The sequence below is a fragment of the Chenopodium album genome, chromosome 4, assembly GCF_948465745.1.
Source record: "Chenopodium album chromosome 4, dcCheAlbu1.1, whole genome shotgun sequence".
NCBI lineage: Eukaryota > Viridiplantae > Streptophyta > Magnoliopsida > Caryophyllales > Amaranthaceae > Chenopodium > Chenopodium album.
Genome location: NC_137837.1, coordinates 24,439,086 through 24,466,356, shown reverse-complemented (window position 1 = coordinate 24,466,356; position 27,271 = coordinate 24,439,086). Strand labels below are relative to the sequence as shown.

At 36.5% G+C, this 27,271-nt stretch overlaps 1 protein-coding gene and 1 non-coding gene across 2 annotated transcripts; one reads left to right on the top strand and one right to left on the bottom strand.

Annotated features, from left to right (window-relative positions):
* Positions 1–6,897: 6,897 nt before the first annotated feature.
* Positions 6,898–7,004, top strand: LOC145629604 (small nucleolar RNA R71). Its single transcript, XR_014111768.1, has one exon. It is a non-coding gene; the product is annotated as a small nucleolar RNA R71 (small nucleolar RNA).
* A 5,130-nt stretch (positions 7,005–12,134) lies between these two features.
* On the bottom strand, positions 12,135–26,702 carry LOC145629054 (exocyst complex component EXO70A1-like). Its single transcript, XM_081681531.1, has 12 exons — positions 26,283–26,702; positions 26,099–26,194; positions 24,584–24,789; positions 23,355–23,594; positions 20,943–21,081; positions 20,651–20,863; positions 20,079–20,284; positions 18,055–18,255; positions 17,858–17,957; positions 14,347–14,456; positions 14,120–14,266; positions 12,135–12,435 (listed from the first exon to the last, which is right to left on the bottom strand). Exons 1-12 carry the CDS (start codon positions 26,463–26,465, stop codon positions 12,318–12,320), a joined length of 1,959 nt encoding a protein of 652 aa, XP_081537657.1. The 5' UTR covers positions 26,466–26,702; the 3' UTR covers positions 12,135–12,317.
* Between the last annotated feature and the right edge of the window lie 569 nt (positions 26,703–27,271).

Genomic DNA, 27,271 nt, shown 5'->3' with positions numbered 1-27,271 from the left:
AAAATAAATAACTAAGATTAAGGGATGAGAAATCGTTACCAAAATAAATCTGGAATTAAGAGTAGAATTAAGAACAAAGGTTTTAAAGAGAGAGTTTAAGAGAGAGAAAACTAAGTAGAGAGAGAAAGTCTAAGAAAGAAGGTTAAGAGAAGAGGAAGAGAAGAAGAAGTCCTAAAAACGTATTACGGAGGAGTATTTATACTCCGTACAAAAATCCTAAACTAAAACAAATTAAAACGACACTAATCGTCTCCTTAAAATACACGCGCCCGATCTGGCGCGCCTTTTTTGACTCTAACACTAATCTCGCGCCCGGCCGGGCGCGTCACCGGGCGCCAGACTAAGCTTCTCCCGCCCGGCCGGGCGCGCCTCCGGGCGCCAGCCTCTTTGGCCGGGCGGCTCATTTGGGCCACTATTTGGGCTTCGATTGGGCTCCAATTCTTCGGGCCAATCCGGGTTTCCTCTTTGGGTCTTGAATACTCGGTCCAAATGCCCCGGTATCACCTATACCGAGCCCTTAATCACCGGTTCGATGGCTCTAACCGGCCCTGGGCTATAAACTCTGGTCGTGCTTCTCCAATGCTCGTGATTGCTCCAAAATGTCTCAGGAAAATACTCCAAAAGTGTAAATCCCTGCAAAAGTCAACCAAATCTACGAAAACACTAGAAAACACCAATTAGTAATAAAAGTGGCTCTAAAGAGCCAAAAACACTACTAATTATGACCAAGGGACGGGGGTAAAATAATATATAAAATAGACACATCAAACTCCCCCAAGCCAAACCTTTGCTTGTCCCTAAGAAAAGATCTCATCAATGAATCAATAAATATGCTTCACCCCAAAAGTAAAAATCAAGCACAAACGATCCAGGGTAAATCAAATAAACATGCTTCAAAGTCAACCAATCAAATCCATCCAATTACCTATCTTCCCTAACAATTGTCAAAAAGAGCAAACCACAAGAGCATATAGAATTCAAGACTAGTCCTCACACACTCAACTCTCATTTATGTGGCGAGTAAAAGATGTACTCGATCGCTCTCCAACCACCCCTTTAATGTGAACAATGCCCTCCCAACTCACACTCTCGTGTGTATAAGACAATGAACGCTCAATCCTACTAGTCGACTCGAAATATGTCAAATCATAACTTGCATTGATAAACAACACTTTCACATTCATACAATTCTATGCACAAAGGTCGGAAGGTCTTTAAAGCTTGTAATGTAAGGCTAGGGTAAAGGGTAGGATAAATTTGGGAATAAGTGAGAGAAAAACTATGCTTAAAGGAGCCATATCCTAATAAAACCCATGATAAAAAATAACTAATGATCATACATCTCCTACATAACCAACTCTAACATCAACCAAATATACTCCAATCATAATTAATAAACCCAACTCTTACAATTTCCACTCATAAAAATATGATAATGAAGAAATGGAGTGAATAAACAAACTTTATTTTTCAACTTGAGTTTTTTCAATGAAGCTCTTTTTTTTCCTTTGATCAACCTCCAAATAGAACATTAGAACATTTTTTTCCTTTCGAAGTTCACTTATTTTTTTCACATTTTTTTTTTCTTTGAACTTCTATTTTTTTTATAACATCATGCTTTATTTTTTCAAGAAAATATAACTCTCAAACTCATCAAAAATAAACATGATCAACAACAAAACAACTTCTCAAAAGCCCACCCAAATTGTGCAAATAATAAGTACACTACAAACTCCCTCACCTCACTCACTAATAGCTCCCCCAAGCCAAGCTTGGGACTAGTAACCAATGGGGCAAAATAGGCTTGTAATGCGGCTAATAAACAACAAAAGGTCAAGGCAACAACATGGGTAGCAAGAAGGGAACAAATGTATCTACAATCATCTGGAGGCTACCTAAAAGAACAAATGCCTTCGTCCTCCTCAATGTGCATAATAATGAATCATATAAATATTACTAATAGTAGCAAACCAATACTCAAATTCATTGACATACCATGAATTATGGAACTATCACACATTCCTTACCAAATCAACTAGTCAAGCACTATATTCACAAATAGTTGGACAAAATTGACGCATGTTAAGGTTTCAAGACAATCAAACATCAAATCATGATCAACTAATCCACAATGTCTATCATCAAATACCAAGAATCAAAACAAATTTTCTCAAGTATGGGGCACAGGGAAGCATAATTTATAATTCATTGGAACGTATTTTTGGATTTTTTAATTAAGAAAGCAATAAAAACTACACTAGGAAAGCAAGAAATCTAACCTAAGAAAACACACCAAAAATAAAAGAAAAGAGAAAAAGAAAAATACCAAACCAAAATCTCCCCCAAGCCAGAATCAGACAATGTCCTCATTGGCTCGGAAACTAGCCCAGCATAGCTAGTCCTCATCATCCTCGTCCATCGAGCCGAAGCCCGCACCTCCACTGCCACCTGCACCAGAAGAGCTACCACCAAAATAATCAGCGTGAAAACTCCCCCTCGGCGGTCCCCCGAAAGGAATGTCCTGCCCGTACCCGAAAAAGGAAGAATAGTCAGTGTAAATACCACGGGCAGTGGGATCCCTATCGTATCCCTGGGGTGGAGGCTGAAACCAGTCTGGGTGAATAGCGTCGTCGGGAATGTTGCCCCGACGAGCATAATCATCGTACATAGGGTAGAGAGCTCTACCCTGGTTTCTCTCTAGGTACCCTAACCTCTGGTCAATAGAGCCTACCATCCTCCTAAGGTCAGTCTGTGAATGCTCAATACGTCCTAGGGCCTGACCTATACTCTGAAAATCCCAAACTGGGTCAGAGTCAACATGAGGGATGGAATGGGACATACGAGGTGGAGAGAAAGCCACCTCGGGCTGAGGCTGGGGTGGTGGAACTGGTGGTGGTGGAGCCTGCCCCCTAGCGTTGGCAACTAAAGCATCATAGGTGTAAGAAAGTTGCCCCGGGGGAAAGGCGGTCAAGTCTGGACTTGGAAGGGGAAAAATGGGCAAAGGTTGCTCGTTCCCAGTCCGTATACACCAAAAGGGTGTCTGCTCGCTATCCGGTCTAACCCACCCCACATCCTCAAAATACCTAGAAGTCATGTAGGTATCTGGTCCGCAGTTGGTCAGCTGGTGGGGTCCGTCTACTACAAAACCGGCCTTTTTCACCGCTATTCGAGTGATAAGGCCACCTAAACGGATAGGGGACTTGGAAGTGGTGCTGGATGTGGCATGCCGACTCAAGTGGTGAACTATAAACCTGCCTATGTTTAATTTCCCGAACCCGTATACATAGTGTCCTATGATAGCTAGTTCGTTGGTTTGAGCGTTATGAGGCTCAGCCCTACCTAAAAAACACAGACCCGCAAATCTTTGCCAGATTTTTGGAACAGGGTGGTGAATAGGTTTGGTACTAGCATGTTGGGGGTCGGGGGCAGGTAAACCAGTCAAAGCATAATATAAGTCACCCATTTTATAATCTGCATGCCACTGGTGAGATAATTCAGAATTTAATTCAAAATTTTTACAAAATTCAACAAAAGTTAAACTAATATTTCTATTATTTAACCTGAAAAATAAATTAGGCCCATTCCTACTACTAACAACATGAAAAGTGGACAGGAATTCACAGGTGAGATCTCGGTATGTAGGATAATGCATGTCAACAAATTTTCTCATGCCGATATCATTCAAAAATCGTTTAACAAAATCAAACAAACCATATGATTCTAAGGTAGGGCGGTGTAACCACTGAGAAGGAATTACCTCACGACCGACCAAATGCTCCAATCGTTCTTTTTGTTCCCGGCTCATGATCCGGATCGTCGGCCAATACGGGAGCTGCAAGTCTGGGTCGTACTCCTCCCTCGAGCTGGAGCTCCTACCAAAAATGGACCTTGCCCTCTTTGAAGCCATGTAGAAGAAATGGGTCAAAAATTTATTGAATTAAAACTGAAAAATTTATATGTGAAAGTGAAGAGAATGAAGAGAGGATCACAAATATGTAAATAGTTTTGAATTTGGGTTGGTAATGGAGGAGAAATCTTAGAGAGAAGTTAGAGAAAATTTGAGTTTTAGAGAGAGAAAGTAATGGAGGAAAGAAGAAATGAAGAAAGAAAGAAGAAAAGAAGGAAGAAGAAGGCCGGCTAAGCTCGCGCCCGGTCGGGTCCCAGCTCGCCCGGCCGGGCGATCTAATTAGGCTGAATCCTTAAAATCACGCCCGGTCGGGCGGCAGTTGCCCGGTCGGGCGATCTGAAGTGCTTTATGTTCGCGCCCGGTCGGGCGCCTTTCGCCCGGTCGGGCGATCTGACCAATAATTTCCACCTTTCTCTCGCGCCCGGTCAGGCGCTAGTCGCCCGATCGGGCGAATTTTAGGCCAAAATTACTTCCCTTCTCGCGCCCGGTCGGGCGAGGCTTGCCCGATCGGGCGGATAATTAAGTCCGTAAACGTCGAATTTCGCGCCCGGTCGCGGTCGGGCGAATTTTCTTATTTTTAAGACCTTGCTCTCGCGCCCGATCGGGCGGGCTTCGCCCGGTCGGGCCCGAGACTAATCGGGGGATGTTAATTATCTTCTTTTCTCCAAAAATTGGCTAACTCTTTTCCTTCAAACCTGTACACACACTCATAAAACTCATTAAATTCCCTCGTCTCTCCTCTCGTAAGAAAAAGAAAAAAGAAAAACTAGACTAAAAGGCATTAAAAATACGGGTTGCCTCCCGCAAAGCGCTGGTTTATCTAGGTCCCGCACGACCTTCTTACCAAGTACAATTTCTAGGATCCTTGGCCTAACGCTTGATCGGGTGGTTTCTCACCCGGTCTAGCGATGTTTAGGCTGCGATGCGGCTTCCTGACATAACCTGTGCAACGCCAAGTCACCTTATTGGGTGGATCCTCCTTGACTTGGACTGGGGGTTCTTCAATGCTCCGCACTAAAAACCCTTTTTCGATCGAATGTTGCTTCAAATTGTCATTGCGTTCAACACTTGCAACTCGATCTGGCGGAACACTTACTGTAGGCTCGATTCGCACAACTTGCTCGATCGGTTCCACTTGTTCATCCTCGAAACCAAGACCAACATTGTAGAGTGCTCTTTCTATTGCATCGACTTCCTTCTGCCATTTTTCTATCTCATCTGAAAAGGATGCAACACAAGATACCGCCTCCAAGGGATCTTTTTCAAGAGCTTGGGGCTTGTTAGAATAATTTACAACCACATTAACACTGAAACATTTCTCCTCAGTCATGGAGCTTTTAGGGGCATTATTCAGATTAAAAACCACTTTATTGTCCCCTACTGATAGTGTTAACTTACCACTTCTTACATCTATGACTGCTCCTGCAGTGTTAAGGAATGGTCTACCCAAAATAATTGGGGTTTGTGTATCCTCAGCCATATCAAGAACAACAAAATCCACAGGTATATAAAATTTACCTACTCTAACGGGGACATCCTCTAAAACACCTAAGGGGTATTTGAAAGAACGGTCGGCCATTTGTAGAGTTATATTGGTAGCTTTTAACTTACCCATATTCAACTTAGAACACACAGATAATGGCATGACGCTAACACTAGCACCCAAATCACATAATGCATTATCAATCAAGAGATTGCCAATATGACAAGGGATAGAAAAACTACCCGGATCTTTTAATTTAGGTGGAGACTTATTTTGAAGTACGGCACTACACTCTGCAGTGAAAGCTACTGTCTCTACCTCACTAATAGACCTTTTTCTCGTCAAAATTTCTTTCATAAATTTTGCATATGAGGGGATTTGTGTGATTAATTCAGTAAAGGGGACTGTTACCTTCAAATCTTTTACCACCTCCAGGAACTTACCAAACTGCTTATCCAAGTTTGTCTTCAATTGACGATTGGGGAAAGGAAGTTTGATTATTGGCTTTTGAGCATTCTTATTCTTGTCTGGAGTAGCCACCTTCTCTGGAGTTGTACCCTACAATGTAGAATTAGATATGTTAGTATTATCCTTTAGCCCTGCAGGGCTATCAACTACATTGTCTGGTTTAATGGAATCAAGATTAGCATTATTTGATAAAACAGGTTCATCAACTCTGGGCATAAGGGGCCCTTCATAGTTTGAACCACTCCGTAGAGTAATTGCAAATGCTTGATCCGTAGGCCTAGTCGGCTGTGCCGGCAGGGCTCCCTGTTGGCGTGCTTGTAGAGTAGCGGAGAGTTGCGCAATTTGATTATCTACAATTTTATTATGCGCTAGAATTTGATCAATTGTCGCATTTCTGCTCTCCATGTGCTTTTGCATATTGAACAACATTGCTCTAATTTCTGCCAAAGACGGGTCGGAAGATGAGGGGAGTTGTTGTGGTTGATTCTTCTGGCTAGCATTGGGATGATAATATTTCTGCTGTTGTTGCTGTGGCGCCTGTGGTTCTTGTGGTGGTGGATTTTGAACATTAGTGCTCCGGTAGGAAAGGTATGGATGATTCCGATACCCAGGATTTTAAGTGTTGGAGTATGGGTTATTCTGCCCATAAGCTTGGAAGGCATTAACTTGCTCCACGGAACTCCTGCAATCCTGCTCCCAATGACCTACAATACCACAATTTTCACATAAAGCCTCATTAGAATTATTATTAATCGCAGAAACATTGGCTACATTAGCAGTGCTCAGATTATCTAATTTTTGGCAAATAGATGTCAGTTGAGCTTGCAAAAAGGATACAGAGTCGGCACTATGCTTCCCCTTGTTAGCAAATCCTCTGGGATTCCCATATTGGGAATTGTGTATCGCCATATCTTCAATAACCTGACCTGCATCATCAACATTAAGATTCATAAATCTCCCACTAGCTGCAGAGTCTAAAATTATTCTAGAAGAATTTCCAATGCCGTTATAAAAGGCTTGGATTAACTGCCATTGTGCTAGATTATGGTGAGGGCATTCTCTTTGTAAGTCCTTGAACCTCTCCCAAGCCTCATATAAAGACTCATCGGCTTCTTGGGCAAAATTCTGAATCGCACTCCGTAGTACTGTTGTTCTCTCTGCAGGATAATACTTGTTATAGAAATTCAAAACAAGAGTTTCCCAGTCAGTTATACCAAGTGTAGTTCTATTTAAGCCATTAAACCACAATTTAGCTTTTCCAGTTAAAGAGAAGGGAAAGAGAATCTCCCTGATTTGGTCTTGAGTGACCCCGGCTTGCCTGATGGGGTTGCAATATTGAAAATAGTCAGCAATGTGAAGATTCGGGTCTTCACCCTTTGCTCCACTAAATTGCTTCCTCTCTATCATCGTTATAAATTGAGGTTTAATTTTAAATTGAACCCCATCAAGAGCCGGAGTAGGGGTGAGATGTGGAAAATCCGTAAGCTTTGGTTGTGAATAATAACTAAGCTTCTTTGAAGCCGTCATCTCTGATTCTGTGTCTGATGATGCCTCTAAATCGCTAGAATCAGTTGGAGGATCGCGGTGATTATTGTTAATATCACCAGAATCCGCCAGGATTTGCTTGTAGAAGTTTTTCTGTCTATGGAAGGAACGTTCGATCTCAGGATCGAATGAGATGTAACCTGATCTGGAACACCTGGGCATAAACAAAAACTAGAAGCAAATATGAGATTTGTCTCAGAGAACTAACGCTCTCTGAGACAAAAAGGGAAATAATCTAGACTACAAAAACAATCAAAAATAAAAATAAAACCGTTTCCCCGGCAACGACGCCAAATTTTGACAGGGTAAAGTCGTATCCCCTAATCAAAAATAATTACCTAAATCATTAACTAAAGTAGATAGGGAAGTAGGGTCGATCTCCACAGGGAAACAAGTCTTTTTACTCCTAATTAAATATTATAATCTAAATTATTTAAGTAATCAATATTTATAATTAAGTAAGAAACTAAACTACTAAGGTTGAGAATGGGAAGAAAACAATATATAAAAGGATCTAGGGCATAGGTTCACCAATAAATAATATTCCAGGGTAGAACATAGTAATCAATCATTGACATTGCATAAATAACATGATTAACAGGCTCTCGCAATTTATTAATCAACATAGATCTAACAGGCTCTCGCAATTTACTAGATCTAAGTTCTTATTGAAAATAGCCTTTAATATCAAATTAACATCTGCTCGATTCATCAATTTAATATTGCTATACTTTTACAAGCCGCAATTGTAGAACATTAAAATAATCCAATAAGAAATTATCATGCAATACCAATAATCAATAATAGTCAATCATCAATGCATCAATTAACCAGATTGTAAAGGGCTCTCGCTACGTATTACAATCACACAATTAATTTACCGGTATTAAATCTCATCTCTCGAATCTTGACTTAACCATTTATAAATTAACTTGCCTATTGAAACTAGACCTAAACATTAATTCTCATCTCTCGATTCTTGAATTAATATTGTCAAACTCATGCATAAAAGATAGGCCTAATCTAGTCACAAAGCATTAAATCAATCAATAGGAAATTAATCTAGCATTGATAATCAACAACAATAATTTACCCCTTCATATTATTTATTAGATCCCCATAAACCCTAGAAATTAAACTACTCACACATATTAAAAACTAAACTAATCAAGGTAATAAAATAAATCATGATGAAAGGAATAAAATAAATAACTAAGATTAAGGGATGAGAAATCGTTACCAAAATAAATCTGGAATTAAGAGTAGAATTAAGAACAAAGGTTTTAAAGAGAGAGTTTAAGAGAGAGAAAACTAAGTAGAGAGAGAAAGTCTAAGAAAGAAGGTTAAGAGAAGAGGAAGAGAAGAAGAAGTCCTAAAAACGTATTACGGAGGAGTATTTATACTCCGTACAAAAATCCTAAACTAAAACAAATTAAAACGACACTAATCGTCTCCTTAAAATACACGCGCCCGATCTGGCGCGCCTTTTTTGACTCTAACACTAATCTCGCGCCCGGCCGGGCGCGTCACCGGGCGCCAGACTAAGCTTCTCCCGCCCGGCCGGGCGCGCCTCCGGGCGCCAGCCTCTTTGGCCGGGCGGCTCATTTGGGCCACTATTTGGGCTTCGATTGGGCTCCAATTCTTCGGGCCAATCCGGGTTTCCTCTTTGGGTCTTGAATACTCGGTCCAAATGCCCCGGTATCACCTATACCGAGCCCTTAATCACCGGTTCGATGGCTCTAACCGGCCCTGGGCTATAAACTCTGGTCGTGCTTCTCCAATGCTCGTGATTGCTCCAAAATATCTCAGGAAAATACTCCAAAAGTGTAAATCCCTGCAAAAGTCAACCAAATCTACGAAAACACTAGAAAACACCAATTAGTAATAAAAGTGGCTCTAAAGAGCCAAAAACACTACTAATTATGACCAAGGGACGGGGGTAAAATAATATATAAAATAGACACATCAAACACTAAGAAAGTAACCCCTATGATAGCTAGCCACACACTGTAATCAGCCACATAAGAATTTGTATTCAATAAAAAATATGCATTGAGTAACTATTGGGTTTTTTCAAATTTAAGTATAAAAGTAGGTACTATCTTTTTCCATTTTTCACCTTTTGGGTACTCTAAGTTTTTTTCACCTTTTAGATACTTAACGGCATTTTCCGGCATAAAGTTAACCAAAGGTGAGTTAAAAACTGAGTACCTTGGTTAACATGTGGGACCCCCTTAAAAAAGACCATTGGAAACGAAAAAATTGAGTCCCCTTATTTTACTTACTAAAGAAACTTGTTATATCCACCCAATTTTCTCCTTTTCATTTCGAAACTTAAATCACAATTTTAATAAGATTAAACAATCCAATTTTGTAAAAATTACCCAGGTTAATTATACAAATAATAAAACAATAAAGAACTTAAATTATATTCTCAATTTAACAAACAATTCAAGTATTCAATTGTCACCATATTTAGTTTGAATTCAACAATTCTCAATTTGTCAAACAATACAATCCCCGTTAAAATATTAATTTCTAACTAAATAATTAGAAATGCCAAATTATAACTTCCCAAATTTCCATGAATTTGAAACCCTAATTGTGAAGAATAATTAACAAATCATCAATTTTAAGCAACACCAAAACTAATTTGATAAATTAATTAACAAAAACAACCTAATTCAAGCACAAAATAAACCCAACATAGGCAACAACTCATGGAGAATAAGAAATTGAAAATTCTAAAATTCAATATTCACATATGAGTAATAAGTTAAGGTGGACAATTAGATGGTCAGACAGAGTGATGGAGGCCAAAGGAAGGGTGCAGACGTCTAGTACTCCAGTGGCACGGCGGCAGTGGAGTAGCAGATTCTTCCTCCGCCATTAGTGGTGTAGCAGTAGCAATAGGTAGCTAGTGTTTTCATAATTATTTTAATTTATTTGCAGAATTTAGCTTGAGATATGGCAAATGAAAGCAATAAGATGGCGGGAGAATTGTTAGAGAGATTAGATGGGTGGGTTTGACCGTTAGAGAGGGAAAGAATGGAAGAGAAGAAGAGGTGTGTTAGTGTGTTGTATGTTCCCGTGAGTTTCTTGGCACGTGAAAAGAGAAAAATGTGATTTTTTTATTAATTAAATTCCAAACTTCAGTGAACGGATTGTGTTTTTTCTGCATTTAATTAGCTAAGGGACTGTGTTTATTTCTGGTGGGTTTACGTTGGGTTAAGTCACCGGTTTCCTAAATTGAGTACCTAAAAAGCGAAAAAAAAAAAAACATAGAGTACCCAAAAGGTGAAAAATGGAAAAAGATAGTCCCTAGTTTTGTACTTAACTCGGTTTTTCTTCAGTTTTTGGGAGTTAAGGTAATATTTAGGGACTAAAGTTTTTTATATTTCACCTTTTGGGACCTAAACTTTTTTCTTTCACCCTTTGGGACCTAAGGTATAGTTGAAAAAATTAACTATGGTTAAGTAGTGGGGCCCATTAATTATTTTAGGTTCTGATTTAATTATTTACAAAAGAGAATTTATTTTTTATAAAATTGTGTTAGGTGTTTTTAGTTTTTTACTCCAAAAAAATTACTGCAAAAAATAATGTGTCTTTTCAACTCCACTCTTCGTCATCAACCTCAACTCCCCTGTTTGTTCTCCCTTTCGAAAAAAAAAAAAAAAAAAAGAAGCTTTGAAGGCGATTTTGGTGTAGATTATTAACGGTTTTTCAAGCATCTTAGCACAAGTAAGTTATCTATGAATCTTTTTTTTTTATTAAAAAAAAAATAATAAAAAAAAAAAAAAAATTAAGTTCTCTATGAATCTTGTACAACTAGTTTACTTCAATTTTGGTTTTTTCTCATAATTTATTGCTAGGTTTAGGGCTTATTTTTTAGACGTAGTAGAATTTTATGGGTATTCATGAATAATGATGCTGAAACTACTGCTTAGTGTTGTTATACTGTTGAATTTATGTGTTTGTTCCAATTGTATTTTAGAATTTTGAACTTCAATTTGGGGTCAATTTAGTAAGATTGTGTTTATGCAATTGTATAGTGGACCAACAACATTATTCTAATTTCTTAAAATGCAAGGTAAGAAAACCAACTTTTTAATTCAATTATCAACATCAAATTAATGCCCTTAGAATAAATATTTGAAAAAAAAAAAAAATCAATTTGAATATTTTTAACTACATCTACGACATCACCAATTCATACTTATGATTGTAGGCTGAAAAACTTTATTGTTGGAGAGCAAAAAAAAACCTTAAAATAAATTGAACTATTGGATGGAGACAGTATGATCGAAGAAAGCTTGCTTCAATGTTTGGATGTTGGATATTGTTGCTTTTGGATGACGAATGTTGTTGTGTTTGTTTTGGATTTCTGTATTGTTGTTTGCTATTTTTTTTTTAAAAAAAAAAAAAAAAGAGTTTTAAATTTGATATTCACAATCTACTTTTGTTTTATTTGGAAATACTGTATTTTTACTCTAATTAATGCTTAGGTTGGTTAGTTAGATGGGTTAAATTATTTGAGAATTAACCATAGGTCCCAAATGGTGAAAGAAAAAAGTCCAGGTCCCAAAAGGTAAAAAGTAAAAAAGTAAAGTCCCTAATTGTTAGCTTAACTCCAGTTTTTGGTAACCTTTAATAAATGAGACTTTTTCCAGAAAAAAAAAAAAAAAAAAAAATGCAAAGCGAGAAAAAAAAAAGAGTACAACTTATTTCAGATTTTAAACCACTAAATTCACCCTTAGTAAGTCAGAAAACATGAGAAAAGATGCACCATTTCAAGTTTTCAACAGCTCAACAAGTATATACACATTCAAAGTCATTTGTATGTTCTGCTGTTCCTCTGGCAACTTTACATGGAAGCCGAAAACCTTCTAACACAGAAATTTCTTTACATCATGACTATCTTTTTGGCTCATTTAAAGTCTTACCCTCAAAGAACTCACCCAACATTCTTTCCAAGTCTTCTGGTGTGTATCTGATATATTTTGAAGGGTTCTTCCCACTCTCAACCAAAGGCCTGAATTGACATGAAACAAGTTTAAGTTCAGACTAATACTCAATTTAAAAAGCAAACGTCAATATATCAACATCACCACACGTATATAACCATAGTTGTTTTCACGCCCAAGGAAGAAAAAAAAAAAAGCATGGAGTGCAAAAGCCCCAAAAATGTAGTGGAACCTACTATTTGTTTATAGTATAGAGCAACATAGATTACATCCCTTCATCTTTGGATTCAAATAACTGGATTGGAAGTATCATAGTATCACATATCCTGTAACCTATGTTCAGATTGGTTTTTTTGGTTTTAGAATCGTTTATTCACCTCCCCTTCAAACTACTTACTCCTCAACTCCCATCCAGCCCTCACACTCTAATCTGGTCACCTTCCAGTCTCCATCACAAGCTGCCCCTTTGCTAGTAGTTTTCTTAATGAGCTTAAGATTTGTGCGCACCACAGGTTGCATAGATCCCAAACTCCAGACTTTGCTCCTCAACTCCCATCCAGCCCTCACACTCTAATCTGGTCACCTTCCAGTCTCCATCACAAGCTGCCCCTTTGCTAGTAGTTTTCTTAATGACCTTAAGATTTGTGCGCACCACAGGTTGCATAGATCCCAAACTCCAGACTTTGCCAATGACAAAATCCATGCTGGGCAGTGCAGGGCTGGTGGTGGTTGAGGAAAGTCAAAATCTAACCAATATGATCTGGCAGCAACAAACTATGCAATCAAGTGATCAACCAACCCCAATAATCCAAATGAGAGAGGTCAGAAACAGTTGTAACAGTCATATATTACCTGATGGATTCACAAAACATAAGACTACCTGTGTTATCACAACTTCACAAGTTGCAGAAAGAAAGGAATTATAATCATATACTTCCTCCTTACTTTGAACCAACATCTCAACCCAACATTCTCACAAACATAGCAGCACTCCAAGTATTATTAGAGTTAAGCATCTAGTTAAGAGTACACGCAAATTCCTGCTACAATATCAGAAACAAGAATGGCAATCCCATGAAGAGCTGAATAATTTTCTGTTTGATATGCAGGTAGTAACTAGGAAGTGGCCCTTAGCCAACTATGATTAGGAAAAGGCTTGGGTGCTTGGGGCTAAGCCTGGGGTGGGGACATGGGCAGAAGCCCTAGACTGAGAATAGTCCAAGCCTGATCCAGTTGATAGGGTCTCCCAAACAGATAAACTATGAACTTCAAATTACAACTAATGAAATATACTTAGTACTGTCTCTTTCACTTCCGTTCTTTTTTTTTTTTGTGATGTATTGGGCCATTGAATAGTCTTCTGGATCATGACTGTAATCAAAGCAGCCTCTTTGCAATTGTATGGCGGAGGCTAAAAGAGCCTTCTTTGTATATTGCTTGATAAGGCTTCTAAATTCTGGCTCAGCTTAGCCACCTATATATCCCACCCTAGGCCAAATCATCACTACAAATGGTGGAATATTCCATTGATGGTATCACAAGGTATAATGTTAACTCTGTAGGATACAATATAACCAAATGAAAAGAAGCCTTATCAAACAAAAGAAAGCTTCAGTCAACTTGTGTGATAAGTGTTACCAATTACCTACCCACCATGACAATTGCCGGGAATGGCTTGGAGATGAAGCACAACGAAGATCCTCAGGGATAATTTACCAAGACATGGAATGAACAAGACACAAGAGCACATACCCAAAGCGTTTGACGAAGGATCGATATGCAGGGAGCAAGACTTCAGCAACTGCAAGTCTCAGAGATTCACGCAACTCTGTGTCAGGCACTGTCCACTGAGATTGTCTTTGATGAAGCTCCTCAAATTGCACATTGAATGTTTTTAGCCTGCAATCACAACTCCACTTAGTCAGAACTTGTCAGATGCAAAAAGGCATATTTTGCAAGCAGTAAGATTATAAGCTAACCTGTCCTTGATTAATGCTCTTGATACTCCACTACTATTTCCTCCATCAGATGGAATTCCAGTCCCTCCCCCAGATGAAGTCAAACCCTGTGTGGATAGAGATTGCAGAATCTACAAGCAGAAAATATATTCAGATACAGTGCATGGCTATAAGGGAACATCAAAATTATGAAATTGCCAACCACAAAAGGCAACAGATTTCTTCAGTCAGATGACTGGTGGAACTGTCAGTGCAGTCAAAATACTATACTAACACTACAGGATATTTTTTTATCAAAAAAAAAAAAAAAAAAAAACAAAAAAAAAAACAAAACAAAACAAAACACTACAGGATATTTTGCCTAGTTAGTTTGATTTTAATTTGCAAGGAAAGTCAAATGACAATGTCCACGCCTCCACGGTAATGCTTCTCTACCTTTATGCATGAAAAAAGGAGACATTTTATTAAAAAAATAAAATTACTCCTCACACAATATCTTACTAATTGCATAAAAAATTATTGACATTGGACAATAAAGTAAATAATCCATAACACAAATGCACTAAGGGAAAATGCAAGATTCTATCATCTAAGAAGTAAATCATTATCACCTTGATAAAATTATTTGAAAAAACATATTAATTAATGTATAGTTCTAAACTTCTAAACATTTCCTAGCATGCAACAATTACCGCAGTCATTGCACCACACACAACACTGCTGCCACCCCCCCCCCCCCCCCCAAAAAAAAAAAAAAAAAACAGCACCTTGTCATCACTACAGGTCATTGTATTTGGTCAACCATAAGTTTTTTCCGTACTTCCATGTAATTATACCGTTCATATTTTCATAGTTTGCAAGATTTTTTGCTGAGTTTTCCTCTTCAAATTGTCAAAGACGCCATATTTAACAAAGGTAAGGGTTTGATCTTTTGGCGCAGTGCAGGAAATCAAACCACAAAATTTAATTAAAACAGTTGTTGTTTAGGCCATAGAAGAAAATGTATCAAAGCTTTAACGACAACTCATTAAACAAAATTGAACTTTGAAAAAGCTTAAAGCACCACATACTTCCTCTGTTTTTTTTTAGATGACATATTTCTTTTATTATGATTGCCAAAACATAAGTTCAACAATTAGTTCCTCTAATCAATAAGTAAATATTGTAAAAAGTTGATATTTTGAAAATATACATTGAGAGGAACCTAACAAGATCCTCATGGCTATGTTTAATCATAATTATAAATCGCAAAACTTAATTAATGTAGAGTTTGTAAACAGTTTAAAAGTCAAAAAATGTCAACTATAAAATGAGGAAGTATGTTGGTAATGGTTAGTTGAAAGGGCAACTCTAATTAATTCAATGTTACTCAAAATCAAACACTGGATAAGCTTTGCATGGATGCTCTTTTGCAAGAGATTGTTTCAACTGATTAACCTTCTAGAAATGGGGAGAAAGACTTCAAATTAGCATGAGTGTACAAAAGAAAATAGTTTATTACTTCCTCCGTTTTTTTAGTTGCTACACTTTTATTTTCACGGTCTCCTAGACAGTTTTTTAAGAAGAGAGAGATAGAGAGAAAATTTAAGTTGGACCCATGTGGGTAGGAGAGAAATAGAGAGAAAAGAATGTCAAATATGGAAAGTGTTGCAACTAATTAGAAATTTCCAAAATAGGAAAGTGTAGCAACTAAAAAGAAACGGAGGAAGTAGAAAAAAAAATGAGTTTTTGTTTCTTCGTTAGAATTATTTGATGTACCTCTATGACATGAACTTTATGTGGTTCTCACCATAAGAATAGTTCTCATCATAAGCATGGTTCTAACATGAATTAGGGATCACTCATGCTCTCGTTAAATTCCCTGTATTTCAAAGCTAACCAAATGTTGAGTACCACTCATCCATCTTTGCTAATATTTCAATAGTTGATTGCAATTTCATGATGCAATATCACATCTACAAGCAAGACTCATGCTAGCTAATACGATTTATCTTCAGCCAAGGACAACTAGGCGTATATGGAAATCCTCGAACATATCAAAACCTAAATCAACCAAGTTCCAACATCAGGAGCTTTACAGGATCAACTGCCACAGGTAATGAAACTCTCACAATCTGTTATTGCAAATTTTGCATGAAAATAGACAAGGCCAGAAAAAAAAAAAAAAAAAAAAAAAAAGTCAAACTCTCAAGGTAATTTCTAATAACATTTCCAAAATTAAATATTAAGTGAGTTTTTTAAGGGCTGAGCCAGCTGGGTCTTTTCTTTTTTGAATAGATAAAGGTTGGGCTTTTTTTATACTTTCTCAGTTCTTTTTAATTTGCAACCTTGGAAATTCTATACTATTTTCACAAACTCCTATGACCACCTTTAGTGATTCTAACATTAAAATAAACATAGTCATGTAGAATTTTGTTAGATTCGCCCTGACTTTTATATTCAAAATATTAACTTCATATAATTTTACTAAAGTATAATTAAAGATATTAATGATACAAAATGTGCATTGGCAAGCGTAACAACCAAAACGTTGCTACTAATTGAGGAGTAATTTTTTTTAAGGATGGGTTACTTTTATAAAGGGTTAGCTGTTTGTTTGCCTTAAACAAATTATAAAGCATCCTAAGTCATACTTGGGAACAAAATTTTTAACCCCTAAGACATTGAATTTTTAACCCCTAAGTCATAATAGGGAACATTGAATATTTAATTTTATTTTTTAGCCCACTAATGTTTTATGAAATGTATTACTTTCCTTTGCTAACTCCGCCAGTGGGTTTCCCACTACGAGTCCCAAGCCGGATAAAGGAGGGTTACGGTAGGCCAGTAATAGTGTAAAACTTTGTCACATCGCTTGACATGAGCCACAAAGATTAGACTTGAGAGTAGTACTTAGGATGGGTGACCCCCGGGAAGTCCTCGTGTTGGTTCATGTTGCCAACCCCACTTGTGGGATTAAGGCGTTCAAGTAGAAGAAGAAGAGGAGGAGGAGAAGAAGAAGATTGTTTTCCTTTGCTAAAGTTTTCTCAAACCTTTATACTTTTTTATTTCAATATTTTAACCACTCTTTGAAAACTTTCTTGAATTTTATTCTTGGTTCTCTTTTAAAACATCCTTAATTTTTCTTAATTGCTCTTTCGTTTACTCACCTTTTTTTTCAAACTCTTTCAAATGATCTTTCAAAAAAAAAAAAAAAAAAAAAAATCTTTCAAATGATTAGTGTGTTATGTCCTTTTCTTTATATCATACTATTCCTTATGACAATTCATGTTAGCCGACCCCAAATCATTTTGGGACTAAGGCTTTGTTGTTGTATCATCAAATCTCCTACAATGATTTAGTTAATTGAATATTCCCTTTTATTTTTACACATGGTTTCTCTTTTTAAATTCATCATAAAAATGACAAACCATTATCCAGCTAACAAGCCAACAGATAACTGATTTCTTAACTGACGAAAAAACAATGATTGAAAGACACAACAATCACATTCCAAAAGCCTTGACTATAAGATGTCTCAGTGAGAACCTACCTTAGCCCATGCAATTCTCTTATATTGATTCGCATGCTGCTGAACAACTCTTCTATGTCTTTGCACCCAATCATCACCCAATAGATCTTTTGCCTCAGATCTGAAATGCAAGACGATTCGATCAATAGAGTTTCCACCATGCTCAGCTAATACAAATTTTAAAGGCTTAACTAGATAGATCTTCTGAGATGACATACCTGCGTACAGATCTTACAATGTAGTGAATATTATTCATTAGAAACAAGTGGGTCAAAGCAGGATCTCTGTATTGTTTGGACTTCCCATCAAGATTGGTTTGAAGAGCCTGCATTATCCGCATAGTCACACTGGCAAGCTGAGAATTTGCATCTTCTGCCTTCTCAAACTCCTGGAATAGTTGCTTTAAGGTTGACTGGTAGCTACACGAAATCAAATATACAAAGCTTAGACCAGATTTACAGCAGGTGCATCTCATCTTAACAGGCAACAGAATAGCACAAGTTTTTGTAATGGCCTAAATATAATTAGTTTCCATCTAGCTACTTATATTATCTAAAATTTGATCAGATTTCAAGGAATATTGAACACTCAAAACATCAAAGAGCTGCAGATATGGCAACTTTTAGATTACTCCATTCCATCACAGCAATCTTTAGAGTCTTAGATAGACTGTAGTATATTTGATATATCGACAGTCTAACTACAAACCAGGAGTAGGAAACCAAGATACATATAACAAAAACAGTGTGTTTCCCTATGAACAGATACAAAATCAGGTGTCTGACTTGAAGGTGGAAGGCATAAAATGAAAATCTTGACTGAATGGTTATATACAACAAGAAAAGTCAAACCAGATTTTTAGGCACTCTTTGCAATTATTAACAAAGGTTTGACTAATAACATAACCACCTCTTAGCTTTTGAGCAAAATTGATAACCAAAGTGCCATACACATCACATAAGTACTGGTTGTAGTTGCACGTCTTCTTAAATGACTTACAACAACAAGGTAATATGCAAAAATTTAATAGATGGGGAACTAAGAGTAGTGAACAGATTTTACAATATTTCAAGATCTCAGCATATTTAACAAACAGCATCCTTATGTTTTTTGTTCTTTGAATTTTGATTTTCTTCTCTTGCATTTAGTAATTAGGTATGGACTGAGCTTGGTGCTAGATTCCTTCAGAGTTTTTACAGAGACAATGCTCAAGAAGCTAGAAATAAATTTCCCAGTGTGTGTTGACAATAGGTTATCTTGGAATAAAAACTAGGAAGTTTGTCAAAAACCTCCTTATAAATCTTTTTTTTTTTTTTTTTTTTTTTTGTTGTCAAAAACCTCCTAATAATATTTTTCCTGTAAGAACATACCTTGCACAAAAAAATTTGCGACATCATACCTTATATCGAAAAATGAGGTTTGACCTGGTTATCCAACGTTGACTACACCACGTGCTCACTCAACACCACTCCCTTCCATTTTTCCGCCTTTTCCCCTCCATTTACACTTTCTCTCCTCTATTCTTCCCCCTCTTTTGAATCACTCTCAATTAAGGGCAACAAGCTCCATTCTTTTTGGCGAAATTGTGCAAGGGACTTTAATAATTAAGCCAGGTAAGTGACGAAATTTGTTAAATTAATTATTTAATTCCCCCAAACGAAAAAATCACTGACACCCACGAATTACACCTCAATTCGTTAAACCCAATTCCTACTCTTTCTCTTCCTTCATCTTTCGAAGCAAAATCTTCAATTCTTGAAGTGAGTCTTACTGAAGCCCAAAAAGCATATTCTCCCTTCATACCTTTAAGTTGGTTAAGGACTCCATTTTGGCCCATTCCTTAAGTCAGTCTCTCCCACAAACACAATATTGTTTTTTCCACCTTATGCTGCTTGTAACAATCTCTTTCTGAATATTTCTTACACAAATCCCATCTACAACTCTTCTATCTACTTGTTCTTAAATCCCACTTTACAGCAATTTATATCATATTTTTTCTTTCACAACTCTCATTTAAGTGTGTGCGTATGTCAAATGTCAGTGTGTGTGTGTGTGCGCGTGTGCGTGTGTGTGTGCGTGTGTTATATATGTTTATGTATGCACTTGAGAGAGAGAGAAAGAGAGAGAGAGAGAGAGAGTCTTATCAAAGATTCAACCTAAAGCATCCAGATAACATTGGCTTCAGAGAAAGATTGCATCAGAAAACAATAGAAAATTGCAAAAATATAAAAGATGATCTTACTCGAACAAAAATTTCACATAATTGATCACGTAGCTAGTCAGGGGATGGACAGTTCCATCAGAAACTGCAGTTTTTGTTGCATCCTTCTCAACAGCTTCTTCAAAATCACCAAAAGTTTCTTGTGCAGTCTGTGCAAGGCGCTTTGTCAGACCAAAAGCAGATTCTCTCATTTCTGCGCAAGTTTTACCGCTGAAAAGTAATTCAATCTGCAACACAAGTGAAAGAATAAGCCTTCAGAATTTGGAAAGCAAATCTGTAAAGCCTAATCAATCTACATGTTGCGCAACGATATGAAAGAAGTCCAATGGGCAGTGCTTTATATGTTAATGCAAAAAACTTCAACAAAATGACATAGTCTTCATGATAGGAGTGCAAGTTTTTTTTCACCCAAGTGTTACAATTTAGTCGCATTGTATTGACCTTAAAACAACAAAACAAGACCTGAGTGCATGTGCAAGTGCAAAACTAAACATTTTGGTATGGGGTTGGAACTCTGTCTGATATACTTATCTCCAAGTATTAACATTAACACTAATACATCAGCTACAGAAATTGTCCCAAGTATTAAATACCTCTGAATGCAATTCTCGCATTATTTCATACATGTCAAGCAGCACAAACAGTTTTTCTGGGGACCTCTTGCTCTTGGCTATAGCATCTCCGAAACTAAGTAACAGTTCAACACTACTTGCAGTAACATCAGAAAAACATTGATCCCTCAGAGAATCAATGCCTTCAAACATCTGATCACAAACTTTTCTTTCACCAGCGAAAAGAAGTTTAACCTGTTGGCAAATAAGGAGATGATTACACAGTTATACATCTCACATGCTGAAAACATCAAATCCAGAAATTAATTCTTACAGCAATGCGCATGAAATGGATCCAATTCCCAATCTTAGCCTCCAAAACCTCCCACTGCATTTTCTGAACATCTTCTTTGCTAAGCTTTTCCACACCTAATTTACGCAGGCTTTGCTCTAAGACTGAGGCACGGGTATCCCTGAAAAGAAATTTGTGATCAACTGTTATCAGACTATACTTTATAAAGTTCAGAACAAAGTCAAAAACCTTCACATCATACATGGAACGCAAGGTGTTACTTGCGCTGTCTAAGTCTGCAGGACTCAGGGTAGTTTTTACTTATGTAAGGATGTTGTGAGTTCATGCATATCACAAGTAGTGGATGGGTGACAGGTATGCAATGGACATAATTAAGCAGGTACAGAAATAAGGGACCCCAGAACTTGTCCCAACTCAATAACTATCCTTATTTCACTATGAAATATATTTAGCCAACTTAGGTGTTGTATCTTACAATGAGGAACCCATAGGATCCTGCAACATAAATTTGTCTGTAGGAGTTGGAAGCAATAGAGTGTTTCCTCTGCTATTATTTTATTCATGATATTGCCATTTGACCTGTGCAATGCACGGGCTGTTGAATCATATACTACGTATATATTATAGAGAAAAATGAAAAGGTAGAGAGAGGAATTGAAAGAGTGAACATTAAACTATACTCGAATAAAGATAAAAAAAAAAAAATTAAAAAAAAAAAAAAATCATGAATGTGAAAAGAAAAACATTATTAGATACATATAAAAGAGTGAAGGATATAACTATGTTTAAAAAATAATTTAAAAAGAGAATGAAAGAGAGAGAGAGAGAGAAAAGAAAGATTAAAGGTAGACGATACAAGTGGCATTAATGGTTTTAGTTTTCATAAACTAGGTATAGATATCTTTCTCATAATCATATCGTCAATTAGAATAGTCTTGAGTCTCTTGACAATTGTTGGGGTGGATATCTTTCAAGATATTGCAATTGCCTAGAACTTTATATGGGAAGTGCTAAAACCTATTGCCCATAGGAACTACATGTGTGATTTTTCCTGTATACATTCATCAGTTCGGGCTAGGTACAATTCCATAATTTTGTGTATATCCTTGCTCTTGAGTTTAGTCTATTTAAAACATTCCAACTTTATTTACCAAAAAATTCTACGGTTCTATGTATTTACTCATGTAAGCTAAACAGATACTTAATGAGCTTGAATGACCAAAAACTTTGAAAACTATGTTTATCAAATTTTCAATTATACCTAATTGATTGTGGGATTCATCGGTATTCACACATATACTAGATTGTAAGCCAAAATCTAGCAAAATTTTCATTGTTTGGAAACTACATAGACAATTTTGTCTTGACAATAGTGGGAATTTGAAAGGCATATGGTAGAGATGACTTGGAGTATGGGAAAGCAACCCAAAAGTTTGTTCTCACCTAGATTACAAATCCTATCATAACCTCTTTTTCTTTCAAACTTTAAGCTATTGCCAAGTGTCAAAGCCTCATCTATGAGCTGATGATCAACATTTGGGAAAAAGAGCCAGGGGAAAGCAGTTGGCAGCTTAGCACATCTAATAGGCTGCTGAACAACCTAGAAAAATAGACCCTCAATGTTATCCAAATTACCCAATCCAAATTACCCAAAATTGTATCCAAAACCTAACCAACCTAAATCTTGAATATGAAAATTTTGAATTGAATTTTTGTCATGAACTAACAATAGATCCAAGTATGACATAAAGAGAACTGAAAATGAAGGAAAGATATCACCAGGATATGACCTAAATAAAACTCAATCCGAAAATTTCCATTTGCAGCCTCTAAAACCTGCTATATCTTTGAAGCAAAATCTGAACTTTCCTGCATAATCTATATTAACCATGCTTATGAAGAGCCCATTAGGCTTTAAAAGTGGGAATGGCATTGAGAAGACAGATAAGACTAGATGAAAAACATTAGATGAATATAGAAACAAAGCCATATTACAGCAGTTTAGCACTATCCTATAGGCCCTTGTGCGTCTGGATAAATGAATTAGTTATACAAAAACAAAAAGGATAATCTTACGAGAGACATTCATAACATCCTAAAAATGCTCCAGCATAATATACAAAAATCTAGTGTTGAATCTTATAAATAACCCTTAAAGTCTTGAACAGGATTTAAGATACTACCTGCTGTTATTACATGACATCCCAATCCCTCCCCTCCTCTTCCCCAGGCCCTCCAAAAGAACAAGTAAATTAAATTTCAGCATTGCAAGGATGGATAACTAGCATTACATATATAAAGCATGCAATCTAGGCTACTGAAAGACAAGATTTAAAATTATTCTAGCCAAACTTAATAACCAGAGGACCAATCACTCATTTAAGACATGACATATGGAAATTTATTGTGCATTAGCATAAATAGAAACACCACCTGTAAATTTTGAGTACTTGCTGATGATGCCCTGCCTGAACCATTTGTTGAGCTAAGTTATGCAGCAAAGGAAGTATTCGCGGAGGAATAAGAGCAGGTGGTGTGTAGACAGCATTCTCTGAAGTTTTAGAATCACCATGATTTTTGGTACTGGGATCAGCCTGATCTCCATGAGAGCCAGAGGAAGGTCGCATCGAATTAGGGAGGCATTCAAAAAGGCGATCTGGTTCAACAGGCTTACTGATATCCTCGCATCACACAGAAAAAGATCAATAAAGTATGAGGAGATATCAACACTGTAATGGACACAGCTTATTACAAATGAAAGTAAATATCAAACACATCAAATTTGTATATAGAACATACGAAAACAAGATTTGTTGATTATATGTAAAGAAGAATACAAGTCAACACTTTCAGGTCTAGAAGGCAGTCAAAATTGAGAATTCAGCTTACAAAAAGATGAAGTGGGAAAGGGTTGGGGGGGAAGAACTGCAATGATTTTACGGCTTTTGAGCTTGGCTAATACGTTTTACTCCAGTCATTCCTGCTTCCTTAACCTTACCACAGACATGCCGGGTATATTACAAAAGTACCATACGCCTTAGTATTTTAGCTGTTGCTCAATGCAATGCAAATGTCCATAAAAACCCAAACTCTAAGATGCAATTGTCCTCCAGATTCGAATACCCCCTTCACCATTTGTCAGAAGGTTGAAATTTTCCAAACGTAAATAAAACCTTTTACTTGATTTGTAAATTTTATATTCATATAATTTACAATCTTCTTTTTTCTGATACAACCAGACCTTGAGAATACGACATAGTTTCTAGTCAAAATTAGCTAGATGGTTTCAATATGCTCTTGATCTTGTTTAGAAATTTCCGGCCTCTTCTTCATCATACATATCTTAACAGTACATTGTACCTCTAGATCACTGTAACTTTTCCCTTTTTTCCCTTAATAGGTTCTATCTGTTCAGCGCAGGAAAATCAGGGCAAATAAACTAAACATTTCAAGCATTGACACATGTTCTCCTACACAATTATGAAAGGAGACGTAGATTTAATTCAAATCACTGAAGTGTAAATGTTTTATGCTATCAGAGTTCAAGATGAAGGCACAGTAATTAGATTTTTTAATTTTAAAAATAAAGGCTTTACACCAAAACAAACACAATGAAGGAGCAAACTTATTTTTTTTTTTAACTTAATTGTAAATTCACGCACCTGTACAATGATAGCAGTTGTTTGAACTCCTCCTCCAGCTTAAGAACTGCCTTACCCAGTAAACTGTTTACATGGTTGGCCACCCCCTCATTATTCCTAAAGCCTTTGCAATTACCAAAAAATCGAATGATGCCTCTTAGTTGATCAATTGCTTCCAAATAACTTTCCAAGTCTTCATGTGGCCCCTTTAGTACTTTGGCTTCAGCCTACAAGTCAAACCCATGGCTCATAAAGCTACTCTATTGTCATTAAAGAGGAGAAAAGACACAAACATGGAAGGGAATTAAAAGCATGTCAGGTATATTAACCTAGAGATGTAACACATGCACATAGCCAACACCTAACAGCTCTTTCTATGCTCTTTTTTTTTTTCTTTTTTTTTTTTTTTTTTTTTTGATTTTTTTATTTTGTGTGTTGATAAGAGTAGGCTGGAGGGATGGATAAAGCTTATTGCAGCTTCAAATAGTACAGGAAAAGCAGCAAATTAGCACTATGATGTATGTCATCACTGCGTGATCACGAATTTATGACGAGCCTCTACACCATGTAAATAACCCTTGAAACAATCAATTTAAATCCAAAATTCTACCAAAAAATCAAATTAATACCAAGATAATGAAGAAATAACATATAAAAAAGGTAATTCTCGTTTTGAATACGTTAAATATATCAAATTTTGCAAACAACCCTATCACTTAATGGAATACGTCTAAGAAGTGGCAAAAACTTAAATTTCTGGTACTTAGTTATTTATATTACAAAAAATAATAAGATGGTTTTCATTGTCCAATTAGAATGTGACCCTTCACTAACAACAGATTGATCACGTGGTTATGGTCCTAAGCAAACTGACACATAAAAGCAACCATGAGTGAATCCAAGCAATTTTTAAATGTGGGTAGTGAGCACAATATACCCCAGTTCTAGTATTCTAGTGCTACATTCTTTCGAAAAAAAAAGTATTCTAGTGCTACAGTAATCAAACCAAAAATTATGTGTTCATTAGGCCCTTTTTGTACTAATTAAAAGAAACTATTGCCCTAATGTAATACTCCCTCTGTTTTTCATTTAATTGCCCGAAGAGCACATATGTCAAATCTAAACTTCAACTAATAATATCTTTAATTATCGGTAATTATAAATTATAAAAACTTGATATTCGAAAACTACACATTGAGACGATTCCAAAACAAACTAGCATCGTGAAATATACTCCTATGCAACTTTGAAAGTTAATGAAGATCATATGAACTAATTTTCAAAATAATTGGTAGCAAACAATGAGAGTCCAGAATTCGGCCTCAATTGTCAAGGCAACATCAACCATTACCTTCATAAATGTCAATATATCTAAATTCATATCACAACCAAATATTTATATCACTAATTCACTATAGTCATCCAATAACCTATATATATCAGATCAAACTGTACTAAATTCACACCAAAAAATGCAATAAAAAAAATCAATTAAAAAAAGGAGGCAAAATTAAACAAAATGATCACAAAACTAACCTCACGACTAAGGTCAAATTGAGCCAAGATCACTTCAGCAGACTTCAAAGTCCGGTCAATATTTTCAGTAGCTCTTCGAATTGAATGTGTCCGAATCTGAAAAACTCAATCAAATTACAAGATCAACCATAAAAATCAAAACCCCTTTTCACAAAATTCAAAGTACTTAGAAAAAGAGGTGAACCTGGGTAGGACGCATGGCGGTTTCGAGGGCGGAAAGACGGTGATCGAAAGAACCCAAAATTGAAACAATATTATCAGTGATTGTTTGACTCTTTTGAAGTGATTCCCGCATTAAAGCTGCTTTAGAGCTTAAAGTATCCATTGATACTGCTCCTCCTGCAACTGGGTGCATTGGCAACCCCATTTTTACAGCTTTTATTTGCAGTTTGAATTGGACGAGAAAGAATGAAAGAGAATTCTGGGTATTTCTGGGGATTTGATTTGATTTCAGAGGGAATTGAAATGAATTGAATTGGATTGAATTTGAGTTTTGGAGTGGTGTTGTTGGTTGACGCTTTTTGAAGAAGAAACTACTGCTGCTGCTACCTGTTTGTTTGGTGTATTGCTAAGACAGGGTGTTTTCGAGGTGCTCGTTTATTTTTCTTCCATACGACTTTTGTTTACTTTTTACTAGATTAACTCTTTGCGATACAAAGCTTTAAAATAAAAATTGAATTATAGACTTTTAGCACGTATTGAAAGAAAATAACTTCTTCATTTTCCTAATTAATTTCTAATTAAATGTGAATATACAATACCAAAAGTGCATAATTTTCATATTTAATTAAGAAATTTCAATTAAATTAAAGGAAAAATTGCTCCCATTAATCTGAACTTTGTCTCGTCCGCCAAAAATAATCCGTACTTTGGATTATTATCTATCACTCCCAACTTTAGGGGGTATTAATTTCTATTGCACCCAAATGACTTGCAACCGGTTAATCAGGCAAACATTTCCGAATTTTTTTTTTTTTTTGCACACATGTTAATATGTAATTGGTTGAAAAAAAAATAGAGAAAATAAAAAAAAATGTTAAAAAAATCCTAAAACTAACCCAGTAGTTGTCGCACCTCCACCACCACACCACCACCATCGACGCACACCCTGCTCACCACACTACCACCACTGACGCACTCCCTTCGTAGCCATTACTTCCGGAAAACCCATCA